Source organism: Spodoptera frugiperda, chromosome 12 (assembly GCF_023101765.2).
Source record: "Spodoptera frugiperda isolate SF20-4 chromosome 12, AGI-APGP_CSIRO_Sfru_2.0, whole genome shotgun sequence".
In the NCBI taxonomy this organism is placed as follows: domain Eukaryota; kingdom Metazoa; phylum Arthropoda; class Insecta; order Lepidoptera; family Noctuidae; genus Spodoptera; species Spodoptera frugiperda.
This window is the reverse complement of record NC_064223.1, coordinates 1784376-1800084: the sequence shown is the minus strand read 5'-3', so window position 1 is coordinate 1800084 and position 15709 is coordinate 1784376. Positions and strand designations below refer to the sequence as shown.

Genomic DNA, 15709 nt, shown 5'->3' with positions numbered 1-15709 from the left:
CTTGTTAATATTATAATCATAATAGAGATGATTAAATTAAAAGAGATGACATGCATTTCACGGAGATTTCATTATGTTGTGAATAAAAAAGAAAGTTACGAAAGAGTGAACTGTTGTGAACCTTACGACATGTTACGTCGTCATGTTTCGAATGCTATTAACACGAGAGTGACAGATCATGATCACGTTCTCACATCTCCATGACGTATTAGGGTATTAGTTTTACAACTGAATTACTGCTATATTAATCATTCATTTATCAAGTTCCTCCGAATTAATGAGTTTATATTCCAGGAATTTCAATCAAACTTTTCAAAACAACTTATTTTCCGACAGCTATTAATTCTGGCAAGAAAAATGTTGTGACAAATTCGGGATTCACGTTGAGCTTCCTTATATGTTTCACTGTTCAGTTATTGAAGTCAGCACCCCCTTGCCATCAATCAGTTCTTATGCAACCCAAGATGCACAAAGAGCAGGTTCCTAAATAGTGTCTGTTACACTAGTTCACTGGTTACATAATGGCGTCCGGTCGCGTTTACAAAAGTGACAGTTCTTTGACGTTTGTGATTCGGCTTTGACACTGACCTTGTAAGGGGGATATCCGTTACGTGTATCAGACAATCACGGTACGGCATGCGGCACAAAAACAAAACCGGCTTCCATGCCATTTTTGATAAATAATCGTGGAGCTTTGGTATTGCAAATATAAATTCAACGAAAAAAGTCGTGAAAGTTAATTTCTTCGATTTTTGCAATATTTTTATTATAGAAAATATGGGGTATTGCTTCAGAGCTCGACATTCAGTCGTAACCCACGAGCAGCATTCCTCGTGCATGTGTCAATGCATCATTCAGAGTCGCAGCTCTCAGTTGTAGAACCACTTTCTTAGCTGTCAAAACGCGAGCACCAGTCGGCAGTCGGTGCAACTGGAACGTCCACACGTCTATAAATAAACAGTTTTATTATCCAGTATTACCTGAACGAGGCATGCGAGTAAATACTAATCACATTATCATACCTTCACCTTACCTGCCGCTGGTCGCCACGCTTCCGCGTGCAGCGTCACCGCTCACTTTCACTGCGGCGACGTGGGGGTACCACTGCCTCTGCCGCAATAGACACAGGACCACTACACAAATGTATACTCTATCTACCAACAGGTAAGGTGCAATTTTCAAGGTCGGTCGTATCACTTTTTTTCGGTCCGCCAATTGGGTGATGGACGAAGTTGGACTCAATTTGTTGACGTGTAAAGTCTGATTTTGGTTGTTTGGGACCAACGACGGCCTCGCCAAGGCCGCGTGTACGTCGCGCAAGTGTCTGTTTACTTTCTCTAGCGGTCAATGGTCACAGGTTTGGGAGATGGCGGAGTATTTGGAGACTGTTCAAGGTCGGCCAATTTTCTTTTAGCTATGTGTTGTTACAGTTGAAATTCATGCTTGCCGTTGAATAGGAATTATAATTTCAAACAGTTTATTGTCTACAAATTGAAATACGTGCGTAGTTATGTTAATAGGCATCCTCGATTAATATTTAATTATAGTATAGACGTAGTCACACAATTATACCAAAAGTTAATATTATCTGACCTCTGTCCCATAAGTCCACCTACTCATTAGGCGTCATGAAATCAGATGATCCAATCCAACTACGCATTATATATATTACACGTGATATTAATTAACTATAGACATGCAAGTAAGAATAAATTTCTGTATACTTACTTACTGTTGTATGTAGTTACAAATTAACAACTTATTTATTTAAAACAATACTATGTAGGCAGGTAATGTGTATCTTAAATGCGATCAGAAAAATACATTCAACTTACAAAGTAAGTGTAAGTTTACCACATAAATAAAAGTGGTAGCCATATATGGAGAGTAGTAATTAATTATAAGGTACTGTGTAAAAATGATTAATTTCATACAAATTGTCAAAGAGCCATGATCTTAAAGGTATACTTACGTGGTAAAGGTCAAGCTTTTTTGGTCCAATACACATTTGCGTGGACATTATTCACATGATTGAATGACAAATTGGGAAAGAAATGTCCAAAATAAATACATTTAAATTGGTTCAGATATCTTTAATAGAATTAAGGAAAGCAAAGCAGATAATTGTATGATTAGTTCTGTGTTAGGACACTAGAACATTATCAACACATCGGGGCATTACTTGCGTCTTTCTTGGGGCCTTCCTAACAAAAACTAACTTAGGAATCAAGGTAAGACCTAGACCTTATTTACCTCAAAATTAATTTAAACAATATATTTCCAAAAACAAAACAAATTCAAATCGACATTAAACCCTTACCGGGTGTGACAATGTAGAACACCGAATACAGACCGATGCGACCTTTTTTCAAGTATTATTACAACAGCAGCCTTAACTTGTAACCTATATATTTTGTAAATGGCGACGCTAACGTCATTGAACTCCGCGCATACTAGACTAGTGCCAGTCAAGGATATATTGACAACATATATATTATACTCAAGGTCATACAAGTTACGTTACCGGCGCCGATTCTTCATACAATGCTCTATAGTGCGAGCTGTTGATAGATTTTCAATTGTGTTTTGTTGTACATAGGTTTTAGTATTGGTTGTTTTGTGATGTTTTGCATTTAGTATGTCTTGTGTGACCGCTGGGCAAGGGTCTCGAGTGATCGATTTTGTAGGGACGGGCAAAGTGTTAGTAGACTTTCGGTTTTTCGAAAATTTCTCACTACTAGCACGGAGACTGGAATCTCAGTATATGGCAATAGGCTAACCCCTATTAACATGGAATTTGAAGCACACGCCATAGTGCAATCATGGTAAAGTGGGTACAATCTTACAATGGCATTACGTGCCGTGATGTACCTCTGTGTACCCCATCGGAGATAAGAAGCGTGATGATACACATGAGTTAGTTGCTCTTACCTGAAGTTATTTTTGTTTACGACTTTTACAATTTCGTTGTTCTTCTTTCAACGGAACCTGAGTTTATTTTTTTAAGTAAATATTCACAAATGCTGTCAGTCTGTCCATCTGACATGGGCCTTCCCTATATTTTCCCGTGTTACTATGGAGACTATGGCAAAAATAACAATTATTATATAAAAAGGACGGTTTTTACTCTAGACGTTGTTTCGATGTTGCCAAGGGCCTTATCACATTTAGTATGATAATGTAAAACTTTATTACATTTTTGTCAAACATGACATCGTTTCCGAAGTTGTTTATCATTTGCCTTATTTTCGAAATCCAGTAAACACAAATCTACAGTTTAACATAAGAAAAAGCTAACTTGGACAGCTTATTTATTCTGTCAATCAAATTTATCGTTGGGAAAAATAATCGAATTCAATGATTTACTTTTTATAATATCTAAATATCATTATTTGATAAATAGTTACCTCGGTTATCCAGATATTGTAAACGTGACGTGAAATTTAAACCTAAGTCGGCTAATGGCTAGACCGATTTTGACGGAACTTTTATTGGCAGTAGCTAATGTGCTAAGGAGTAATTTAGGCTACTTTTATTAATCACAAAGCCCATACGCGAGCGAAGCCGCGGTTATCAGTTAGTATACAATATCATTCGTCTGTCTCATTACAAACAAATGGATGTAAGAGCACATTACATCAATTAAGTTACACTAATATTATCATACTTTATCAATTTCTATAATTACATTCATTGGCGATTCGCTCGCGTGAGCCATTGTCTGCTATCGCTTTTACTAGACATAATAATGTATAATGAGAGAATACTTAGTCTTTCACACGTAAATATACATTTCTATCGTGAATAATAAACTCGTTACTATTTGCATGTTAATTCATACTTCCCTGTTTGTTTACGCGGTTTATTTTTAAGTATATTGACGTAATGTTACTTATCCTATGTCACATGTTATATGGGCGAGCCTGTTGCCATGCACTGGACATTTTTAGACTCCATACCATTATTAAGCATTTCAACAACCGTAACTCTCGATGATACTCTGTACGATTTGAAATAAATTACGGAATCGTGGTTTCATTCTCAAAACAACAAGCCAGTTCCTAACAGTAAAAATTACACATAGTTAAAATTAAATGCAATAAATTAACAGTAATCTGATTTGAATTTAAAAGTTTAACGTATTAAGATCTCTATTTGCACTAAAAGTTGAACTCGTGAAAATTCCAAATACGGTGATGTTTATAAATAATGCATGTTGGAAGTTATTCAATAAAAGTTTCACGCCGATATCATAACTGTGATCGTTTTCTATGCAAATTCCTGATGGAACTTTCCTCTGTGATATTAGGTCGACGACAGTTTAGATTAATAGCTCGTTCTTTATTTATTACTAGCTAATGTCCACGGTTTCGCTCGCATGCATTACGGACTTTGTGACTAATAAAAGACCCGTCAACATCGGTCCAGCCATTTCAGAGATTAGCCAGAAAAACGACAGACAAAAACTGTTATCATTAATTACAATTTATGAAGATTTTTATTAGCTTTATCTATCACATCTACTTGCAATTTATTCGAATTCTCACATACACGATAACGTATTTAGAAAAAAAGGTTTAATACTTTGTGATATTTAATTTATGCTTATAAATGAAGCAATGGACAATGCAATATAATACGTAGCTCTATTGGCTATGTTATACTACGCTATGCAACTCAATTGTCATTATAAGCAGGGAGATGAGTTCTATGCAACTGAGGAGAAACGGTGGTCGGCAGAAGTGCTGCATCGCATAACTTGTGCACTTTCACTCATAGCGACGTCCATTTAGACTGCATTACCGTAGGGCAGATGTTCGCTTTGCATTATTTTACCTCATATATGTCGATTTACAATCATTACACTACTGGGTTTATCTTAAATGAAAATGTGTAAAACAATATAAATAGTTTCAACAATATTTCCCAAGTCTTCACATAGATTTTTTCTTGCAACTAATTCTTTCATTGCCACATTTCCTGTAATCCTTTACCTTGGTAACAAGAAGACTCTCATAATACACTCGACCTTACACAAACCGCTAAAAACCTCTTAACGCTTCAAAGAGCTGGCTATAAACAAATATTAAGCAATATGAATAATGATACTTAATAATAATTTACCGAAAATTCGGCACATCCCTGATTGCGATCGGCCTCACATGTTCACGGCTGCAACCTTCAGGTTACGAAACCAGAGCTTTTTCCTTCCGTTCAAGTAACAGTGTGCACATTATTATGCCTGCTACTCGCTCCATTGTAATAGAACGTAATGTCCAAGGAAAATCGATCGGAATAATAAACCACGTTCGTATGTCTAGTTTAAAAGTAGACAAGAATATCATGCAGCGAAACGTGTTGCTTGTAAACACGTCGTTAGATGACTTCGAAACTATATTTAGACGATATTGCGTAGTTAGTAGTAAATGAAATATTTACTAAGGACAACGACCGAAAGGTAAATCACCGGCCAGATGGTCCGATGACATACTGAGATCATGAACTTGCGAAGAACATTCTGACAGAACGGCTCGTTCATGTTCACTATCAGAACTTGACAGCGCTATGTATAGTATCGATATCATGGAATAAACATTCTACTCAGCTCCGCGGGTTATTATAGCAATTATCGGTATAGTCAGATGCAATGCTTTAACTCCGTTTTTTGTTAATTCACTTGGAACAGCTTCGGAACTCCATAAATTATCCATTACGTACAATTATCGAGCTACGCAAGCATTCCTTATAAACGGTAGGCGGCGCATCTGCCAGTGGATTCCGCACAATCGCCAGCAATATCACTTTGTTGAAAATAGACGTGTTGCGTAACAGGCTGGGCTCTGCCCAGCGCCCTTCGCCTTGGCGACAACGAGCCAAATGTCTTCGGCCCTGACGGGCAATTACGAATCATTCATTTGACCAAACTCTTCCTGGGACGTCCGATAACTTCGCGTTGTTTGGCTAATCGGGAAGTGCATACATTTTATAGTCGATTTCCATTTTATTACTCTTCTGTCGGCCAGTACATGAAACATATGCATTCCTTTTTGTTGTTATTTACTTGGCCGTGGAAATATTCCGTCTTCAAAATAGAATAATTCACATTCTTCGTGTCGACTACTGTTATTATATTTCCGCGCTCTTATCTTGTCAGCATCAGATCAAGTAATCAACATAGTTCACCCAATGAGCGGCAAGTGCCGTGGGAGGTATTCGTCCTCTCTTCACCTGCCCTCTGCACTTGATGCAATTTCCCGACCATGATTGATAAATTGCATATTCTCCCATTTGACCTCACCCTTCAGAAAACCCGGAAGATTGTATAACTGTCTGGATAGTTTTGAAAGAGCTAGGTCGTATTCAAGGTGTCCCTTACAATTGCGTTTGACGGGTCGACTAACATTGTTAAATTGCATCCAATGATCTTCCTGGATCGCATCCGCTTAGCACTGCTCCTATTCTCTGGGTACCTAGTACTTCAGAATAGTGGCTTCTGGTACCTTCTGTTAGATGTTTTGAGGTCTTTACCAAGCTTTTGACCTTGTAACATGTAAGTGGCTCACAGGTGAGCAGGTAGTGGTGTCAGTTTAAAGCGGTTCGTTAAGGTCACAATGACATCACCATTAAATCACAAGGCCCCAATTTCCCTTTCACCAGAACCAGGTCGTACTGTGGACTTTTGTTCAAATTACATAAACTTGTAGAAGGGGAGGGAAGAAGTTGTTTAATAAATAGACGTCATTATGAATACACTTAAGTAGGTGTTGTCTATGTGTAAATATTGGCAGGTGCCTGCATGGGTATTGTGCACGCAACTGGCGCACCTGTCCGCGCCCGCACACTGTTGGAGCATTTATTTTTATGTCTATTAATTAGCACTCGTGCTTGCGGCAATAGTGTATTATAAAAACTGTAATTATACTTTGTCATTGATTGATTTTCACATAATATTTTATTTAATTTAACATAAAACCATCCATTTCTGATCTGAGCGGAGATGTGAGTCATGAAAAGTCTTAAAATATTAAGTCCCCAGTCCCCGGCTCTGCAATGAGCCTGCATAAGGCATTAAAACTGAACATAAGGTCGCAAAGTACTGAGTGACGTAAGCACACTTGCCGGCAGAGCAGTGCCCTCTGACGGCAAGAAGCCGACCTTGGGTCCAAAGCAACTTTCAACCCGGAAGCCTCGGCGTCATTCTAGCTGTCACGTTAAAACCGCTGAATTTTATTTACATTACCCTTATTTGGTGCAAGCTGAATATATGGGCCGTACAGCCTGTGTAATGGATATTGTAATGGGTTTATATATTAAAGTTCGTGCCCTTTGGCGGGGTTTATTAAAGCTGACCTTCGTGACCTGAGAGGAATATAACACTTTTGATTTTATGTTCAGCCCATATCTGGCGTTGCAGAAATAAAATATACGGGGAAAAGTAACCTTTATTGCAAGCTTTAACGAGTTAATTCCAAAGAAATATATTTACTTTTTTAAAACAGTTTATTCTGTGTATAAACATTTATATGCAACGAAATTATTTCAATGGATCGATGGATCATTGCCGGGTATATTTCCATTACATAAAAATATTTATGTTGTGATCACACGGTTCACGTGAATGCTGCTCATGTTTTGATCCTGCCCTGCATGCGTATGCTCGAGTATGCCGTACAGTTTAACCTGGCTGCCTTCCAAAATTTGGAGAAAACGTACGACTAGAAATAAGTCAAAATCTAGAAACATTTTTGAAAGTTCATCAACTCCATGTTCGGCCTTATTCTGTGACTGCACAGCATTTGATAGTCAAGGCCAATTATACAGTTTGTTTCAAGCTATTAATTAATGTAATTTTATTAAAAATATCGTGATTCCATGCACGCATTTTTCTGTCACCTTGTTATTAACGGCTTTAAAACACCAAAAGCCACAAAGGAGGAAAAATCAAAAAAGTTTCCATACGATATAAGCGGCGCGGACCTTGGCGTGGTACTTACGAATTAAATCGGCCCCCGCCGAGGCCGCCTCGCCTTCCGCAACAACACCGCGTATTTGTTCGCCACTGATTGAATTATAACACTCAAATGTGTCTGCATCCCACTTTGTTGTGCCGATTTAGCAGATCCGTGGTGATAACTTGTCTATACAATCTATCCGAAGGTTCTAATATTCGGCAGGCACCAACTAATAGGTCATGGTGAACAGTGACAATGTTACAGTATCCTGTTTGACCTCAGCAGGTCGTTAAGCCTCCTCGTGTGCACCACGGCATCCATGACAACTTTTTCCTACATATAAACTGAATGTATTTGTGTTTTCTTGAAAGGAATAAATTGCCATCGAAAGGGGAACGGAATGTTCTAGAATTTGTGGCTCGTAGAAAAGTTGGATTAAATTGGCAAACTTCCAAGAGATATATTGTAATAAAGAGAGACATACGCGCTTCCCGGATCTACGTATAAATGACGCTGATGACGACACAAACAGCTTACCCTACATTGGAGGCTTTATTTACGTTCATATTCGGCCCTGAAAACCGGCTTATCTTTGTGGTAATATATGTAACTGGAGACTTGGATCTTATACTAAACCTACAAACGTTTTTGTTCTTAAATCTTTACTTAACGTCTTGGAAACTGTTCAGATATGTCATGATTTTCAAATGGATTCTTTTAAGAAGAGATATTCCTTATAAAACTTTTTTCTTCAATAACTTACCATAGAGCCTGGTGGTGTATTGCTATGCTGGAAGGCAGGTGTCCATGTGAACACATGGGGCAGGGAGTCACCACGCGCTGTCATGCAACGTTCCGTCTGAAACAAAGAATAACAACATTACTCATCGCCCTTTACAAGGCCATTCCCATCAGCTAGTTTAAATCGTTTCCACTGGTATTTTCCATTGTGAATAAATTAGTAATTTACAATTTCGTTAAAAATACTAGAATTTCTTGTATTTTGGTGTAAATATAAACAGAATGCGTTGTTACTTCTGTTAACTGTCACGGCTTGTTTGCGTAGTCCCATAGGACGAAGGAGAATGGTAACACGGTGGAGTTTCATAAGTGACGTTGTTTTGTCGTACAAACAAATTGTTTGTTACAAAACTTTACAGTACAACATGAGTTATGCAATAACTGAAACCGCACCATGGCTTTTCATAGAGTAAAATGCGCTTAAAAACTTTTCTCATTTGTCAACAGATAATCACACGTAGTCACACAGGAGTGAGAGGAGTACTACATGCGACCCTCGTAGCGTTTGACAAGCAGTGGAACATGGCGCTCAGTGATGTTCTGGAAGTGTGGCAGAGAAAGAGGGTGAAACAGAGGAAGATCCCTCCTGTAATGGGTAAGGCACAGATTTTAGGATTAACAGTAATTTTAGACATTTGAAAGAAGATATATTTTAATGTCAATGTTACAAATAACAGGAAAACCAGTACCGAAGGGCACGGCGTCAAAAATCTCTACAATCCCGGTGGTGACAGAAACTCCTCTTGGGAAGGGAATATACGAGTGCAAGAGACACGTGCCGCAAATGATGATGCGCGGTGAACACGTAGTACTAATCAACGTGGTGGAGCGGTGACCTCTTCTAAACACTGCCAGCCTGGTAGCTCGAATGTGTTGCAGACTTTTTGCGCGAACTTTGTTGTAATCTCATGTTAACTTTTTATGTCACTTGCTAGTTACTATTATATTGTTCTGATAGTTTATAGTACCTAATACGCTTATCGATCGTAGATCGCTGGAATGTAACCGATGGTGCTGCTATTGAGCTAGAAAATATGTTGTAACTAGTTTTAAGGAGCTTAGTGTTCAAATGAGCCTTAAATAAAGTTATTTTCTTATATCAAATAAGTTTGTGTACTCAGTGACAATAAAAATGTTCTCAGTGACATTCCCATGCGTTTCCAATGTCCCAGTATTGTCAGCGTATAAAATAAAATAAAATCCACACAATGCTTGTTTTGAGGAACGTTATTCGATTTTTAAATGATATTCCATGAGAACGGGCCGCCATTGAAATGACGAACATTACACCCAATTAAAAACTATGTATTTTGAGTAGTTTTAATGGATTCTCTTTTATTTCGCAGCATCTATAAAATAGTAAGTGTATATATTTCCACATAATGTTGGTGTACTGCCACAAACCACAGGATCCGCAAATTGTACACTTTGCATACGTAATTTCAAAGACAGGATATGTTATTATAACGGGATTTCACTGTTACAATCCTATAGTAAAGTCCTGTATTGTTGTTAGGGTATCAATAAACGGGAGCACTGAGCCGTACGACACATGTCTACAGGAAACACACGCACCGTCGAACATATCTGCATAAATATAAAGAACTTTATTGGTTTTTGTAACGAAATCTTCGATAATGTGTGGAAATTAATTCATTTATTGTGGCACTGTCTTTGTTTTGTAAATGTGACTTCTGACAAGTGATGGTAATACGTGTTATGTGTGTGAGTGTGTGTATCCGCGGTCCCATTGGTACTAGGATATATCTCACCAGTGTACGATAATTTGCTGGTGAGCATCCCAGGTTGGTTGACACGGAAGCGCACACGCATTGTGCGCAACAATAGTTTCCCCATTTTCCCGCGGCCGGGGAACGGCCGACGTGACCGCGGCAAGTCCGTCGACCCCGGGACAAGAGACGCGGGACGCTTTTCGCGTGCGCAAACGCAGACCTACCGAAATCTGAGACTTTTTTGTTTTGAAGAAATGTAGCTTCCAAGAAAATTATGCTCTTTATTACATTTGTGTACATTTTCCTGTTAAAACAATTGTGTCGTACAACACGCATGAAATAATCTTCACAAAATGTAATAAGATGATAAACTCTCGTAAATAATTTTGAAGATTCGGTTGGATTGTTTTCCCTTAAACTTAAATACGATCACAATGATTAAGAAAGTTGTATAAACTGTTAAGATACTTTGAAAGCTAACGACAAAGTTGGTGGAATAATAATATAATTAAAATGTACAACTTTTCATAATCTTATTTATTAAGTCTCTAGGATTGAAAACAATTTGCTATCTACATTGTACTGAAGTATCAGTTTTGTTTTAATTATTCTAAACAGGCTTATGTCTAGAGGAGACTCGTGTAGTATTTTTTTAAATAAATATTCTAATGAAGACACTAATAGAAAACTAGAATGCATCAGCTGCTAATCCTGCGCAGGTTGTAAGTGTCGACTGGATAACTTGGATAGGGAATGGTGTTTAGCAGCCTTTGGCGATTAATTTAACATTCTAATGGACGAGCACATGGCCCCACGGTGGGCGTCAATTGGACACCGGTTTAAGGTGTAAGGAGAAATGCTATTTTAAATAGACATTTAACTCTTTTCTTACCACAAGTTAAACAAAGTTCACCATTTCCCACACAAACTGTGACGACGTGAAAAGAATCTTATGTTGCGAGCAATGCATCATGTCTATTTCTGTTTGAAATCGATCAAGAGACAATGGCCGGTCGGGGCGACGCACCCTGGCCGCCGGCCAACGCCCAGGAGGGTAGCAAACAATCATCGCTGTAACACTTGACACCCGGTGAGAAAACACATGGACCTACACTCACAGCTTATTTTGGTAGGTTCTATAACTGCACACTTATGGACAGATTGAAGCTTAACTACTTCTATTTGTTAATGTTATTGACGCTTCTATGTCAGCCATCTTTATTTCAATATGACAGTTGTTAGTGCCTCGTCACTGATTGTTAACTTGCAAGTTTAATAAAACATTTCGGTTTCTTCTACTATTGATTCTGCCGTGGGAAATGTTCAATTCTTTTTCAATGGATTGCTTTCATCTCAATGCAGATTTTTTTACGAAAACATAACAATCGATACAATTTCTTTTCAGTTGTAATTATGATAACTAATCAGGAAACGTGTTCCGTTATCGAATGCACTCAAAAACTTGTAGTGTTTTGTTCCACGCTGGTGTTATTGAAACTGTTCGAGTGCTCGTATTGGCAAACATGTGTCATTTTTGTTTACCACTGCAATATTTGCATTATGTTAAATGATCTACAAATCTGAATAAATCGGTCGCTTGTATAATTCATTAATTGTCACCGCCAACCTTCGCGGTGACCTTACACGACTAATTTTAAACATATACGCGGAAGTGGCGGCAGGTCTCGACCGATTTGACAACAAATTAAGACCGTTTGTTTATAATATTGTTTATAAATACGCGAGGACGGTTATATAATGGCGATAATATCGTATTAGATAATACTTGTATTATATTAGTAACCTTGGTGGCTGCGAAGAATGGACTGCTCTTTTATCTGATTTATCTGTGAGCACAATAGGTCTTAGAAGCACTTCGACAAAGCTCAATTTGTATATCTGATAGTCAATAGTCACGGATCTCCTCTCGAGGTGAATTAGAGTACCAGTGTACATGGTGTACTGGGTAAAGACTGGTAGAGTATAATTAAAATCTATTTACTCCAAAATAGCACTTACAAACACTTTGATATTTGATTTCTATTCATTATTTTCTTTCACAAAACGAGTTGCAGTTTATTTCTGCTAACATATTATCGTCATAATTTCACAGCGGTTGTCTCTTTTTGTGAAGCACTCTCATAGGTACATGCTTTTGGTAGTAAACAGCGTGTTCGTCCAAGCATGTGGATAATGGACTGTAGGCGTGGGTAGCAGATATTAATAGCGCTGCCTTTGAACAATAATATATCAGGGATGACAGACTACAAGAGAAATAACTTGCTTTACACACGATCAACGATCACATAATGTGGAAACTATTTTTGTCGTTAAAACTTAGAAAACAAAAGTAGCATACCTATTAATAAAGACTAAGATGGAAATAATTTTCTTAAATACCACGATTGTTTCCAGCTTCTAAAACATAATGAAAATTGAAAGTTACCGGCGCACAAATTGTCAAAGGTCACAAAGTATACAAAAGCTGGTTGATTATACATTTGTAGTAGAGGTCGCTAGCGCTGCATAGAGGCCATTGTGAGATGATTATCTAGAGGTGAGAGATCGACTTGCCTTCTACAAATTAGTATGATTATGTACTTTATGTTGTAAGTTGTAATGATGAAGTAGTTTATGGGTAAAAGTACTTGGAAATTATCTGCTAGCTTATGTCTTTTGAAGTTCAAAGTACCTACTCATTGTCAATTAATGTCGTTCATATACCATGGGCTATTTCCAAGTTAATTGGGGAAGCGAAATTGATTGGTCGTGTAATTATACTGGCTTGTAACATAGCTATGGAGTAACGATGATATATACTATTAATTTGGAACCCACTGCGGCTGGCACAGAAATATAGTTGTTCCTATTAGGTAGGATACGAGAGAACTATTTCTAAACGTCTGCAGGAGGACCTATAGGCATTAGATCTTAAAATAAATGTATAATTTGGGTCATAGATGTTAGATCGTTTGAAAATTGTGATAGCGGTCACCTGTCGGCCATATTTCGCCTATAAAATTAGTTTTGATCGACACGGGACACATCAAACTAAAAATATCTCTGGCATCCAAGATCTCCCGAATAAAATATGTATAGTAATAAAAATATAGTGCAAACTTTCACCGGAGAAGTTCCGGCGTTAGGCGAGGGTGAGTATAAATAGCGGCGGTTGCGCAACGCGGCCGATGCACTGCGCGCGCGCATCGACACCGACACTGCCGACTGGGATTAACGTTAACTGCAGTTAGCGAAGCTGGTTTAACTGCAAGTTCGGATAGACTTACCGAAATGCTTCTAGAATAACATGGACACTATTTAAACGATCATTATTCTGGTTACGTGCAACATGCAAATTAAACCTTAACGCCAGCTATTAAGGGATAATATCAACAAAAACAGGCTCTACTTAGCAGCACATCCATATATAGACTTGTCATATTTTTTTTTGTTTAGCAATAAACACCAGCATATTTTTAAGATCAAAAACAAGTGTATATAGTTATAGTATCGTATATAGACACGTTAAATGTATCGACATTACTGGTAAGGCGAACAGGTCTCGACAAGGCGACACTTCCGCCTTATGTACCGGCTATATATAATGTATATGTATTATGTGCTGCGTCCAATGTCGTCCACTATTCTTTTTTCCAACCTTGGTGACTTGGTGACTCGGCTCCGGCTGCTCGTGTGCAAGAAATTGGAATGTATGGAGATTCCAGCGCCGGCACCTCGCCTAGCGTCACGTGTGCTCGCATGCGTAGGCGCATACACAGGAATGTGCTAAACATTCTTTGCTTTTTATGGTAACTTGCAGCGAAATGCATATTTACATGTGAGAAAAGGTTTTTTTTCATTCTAACAATATAGTAATTTTCCTATTTGATAGGTATATAATTTAAAGATACAGAGTTAAAAAATTAAGTGTTAAAATTATTTTCAAGAGGGACTCTATAGCAAAAATTAAACTCCAGTTAAACCGCTCGTTAACGCTGCGCGCGCGCACCCGCCCGTGTTCACTTTACTCTTTTTGTATTCGTTCTTGCAGCTAACTTGGGATTGGCTTGACCCATTTACCGCAAATAGACGCAGCCGGGATTCAAACGCGCGCCCAAACGACACGTGGCGAGCGGCTTATGGTATTCGCGTTTTAAAATACTGGACGCCTTGCTGATGAGTCAGCCCAGCATCCGTTGTCGAGATTTATATGGAGATATGCATTCCTTATTATTACATATTACTGAAAAAGCTTAGATAAGAAATTACAATCAATTAATATACCGTGCTTCTTTACATAAAATTCCATTTTCACTTTGAACAGTCAATGGAAAATTTTAATCGCTTAAAAACAAAACAACACCAATTAGAATTTGTTATAAATAAATTTTCCATAAACTTGTATCAGGGTTTAAATCCATAATCCAAAAACAATATCTATTAAGTCAATAAATCCCGTCGTAAAGCCGGATGATTCGTCAAAGGCTTCTATAATGAATGGTTATTTATAACTCCAATTATATTTCGGGATCGGTTCCACGATCCGAAGCCACGGCATCCTTTGATGAATTTCCCGAGTTTCCTCAACTTCAGTTATTGGGGTCATTGGAATTACCACCAAGTTATTCAAGTTTTGAGGTTTCAGAGTACCTTGTAAATAAATACCAGTTATACTAAATAAAACCTTTGTACCTGCTTTTAGTTCTGTTGATATTATTTTTTCAGTTAAATTTTGGCTTCAGTCTGGTTATGTATCTAGGTAGTAAGGTCTTCATGAAAAAGGATCCATTCGCCTACTTGAACAATGTGTATTTTTTTTGAGAATGTGGCGAGGCGAGAGGGAGTGTTAGACTCTTACTGATTAAAAATCATCCCGTTCCTACTCCTACTTTTCGAGCCGGAGCCCCGGTAACCCGCTAGGTAGTCCACCGCTAGCTGATCAACGTCTAAATATTATGTTAAACATTAACTCTACATTTATGCGCAGGATCCTGTAATAGTACTAGTTCATAAACCAAGTCCTGAACCCTATTTTAGTTTTATTAAAAGAAATCGTAACGGACATTGACCTCCAATACATAAAGTACACATGTCTATGATGGTCGATACAATTATTTATTGATTGGTAAAAAGTCGATCACGCGAAATGCTGCGTGTGTGCATGCGAGTGTAACAGGGCCGTCACTCACAGTGAGCGATGTACATTTGAAATGTGTTTGTGAT

General features: G+C 38.0%; 2 protein-coding genes across 8 annotated transcripts in view; one reads left to right on the top strand and one right to left on the bottom strand.

Moving 5' to 3' along the window:
• The window catches only part of LOC118263009 (U7 snRNA-associated Sm-like protein LSm11), a 36876-nt gene extending 27012 nt beyond the window's left edge, over positions 1-9864 (top strand). For both annotated transcript variants that reach the window (XM_050697550.1, XM_035574741.2), the window contains exons 3-4: positions 9201-9348; positions 9431-9864. In XM_050697550.1, coding sequence (XP_050553507.1) covers positions 9201-9348; positions 9431-9588 — 306 coding nt within the window. In that variant the 3' untranslated portion in view covers positions 9589-9864. The remainder of the gene's footprint in view (positions 1-9200; positions 9349-9430) is intronic.
• Positions 1-15709, bottom strand: part of LOC118263008 (ecdysone-induced protein 74EF) — a 192288-nt gene that overhangs the window by 147160 nt on the left and 29419 nt on the right. For all 6 annotated transcript variants that reach the window (XM_035574735.2, XM_035574734.2, XM_050697544.1 and 3 more), the window contains exon 2: positions 8716-8811. The gene's annotated coding sequence lies outside the window, so the exon portion shown is untranslated. The remainder of the gene's footprint in view (positions 1-8715; positions 8812-15709) is intronic.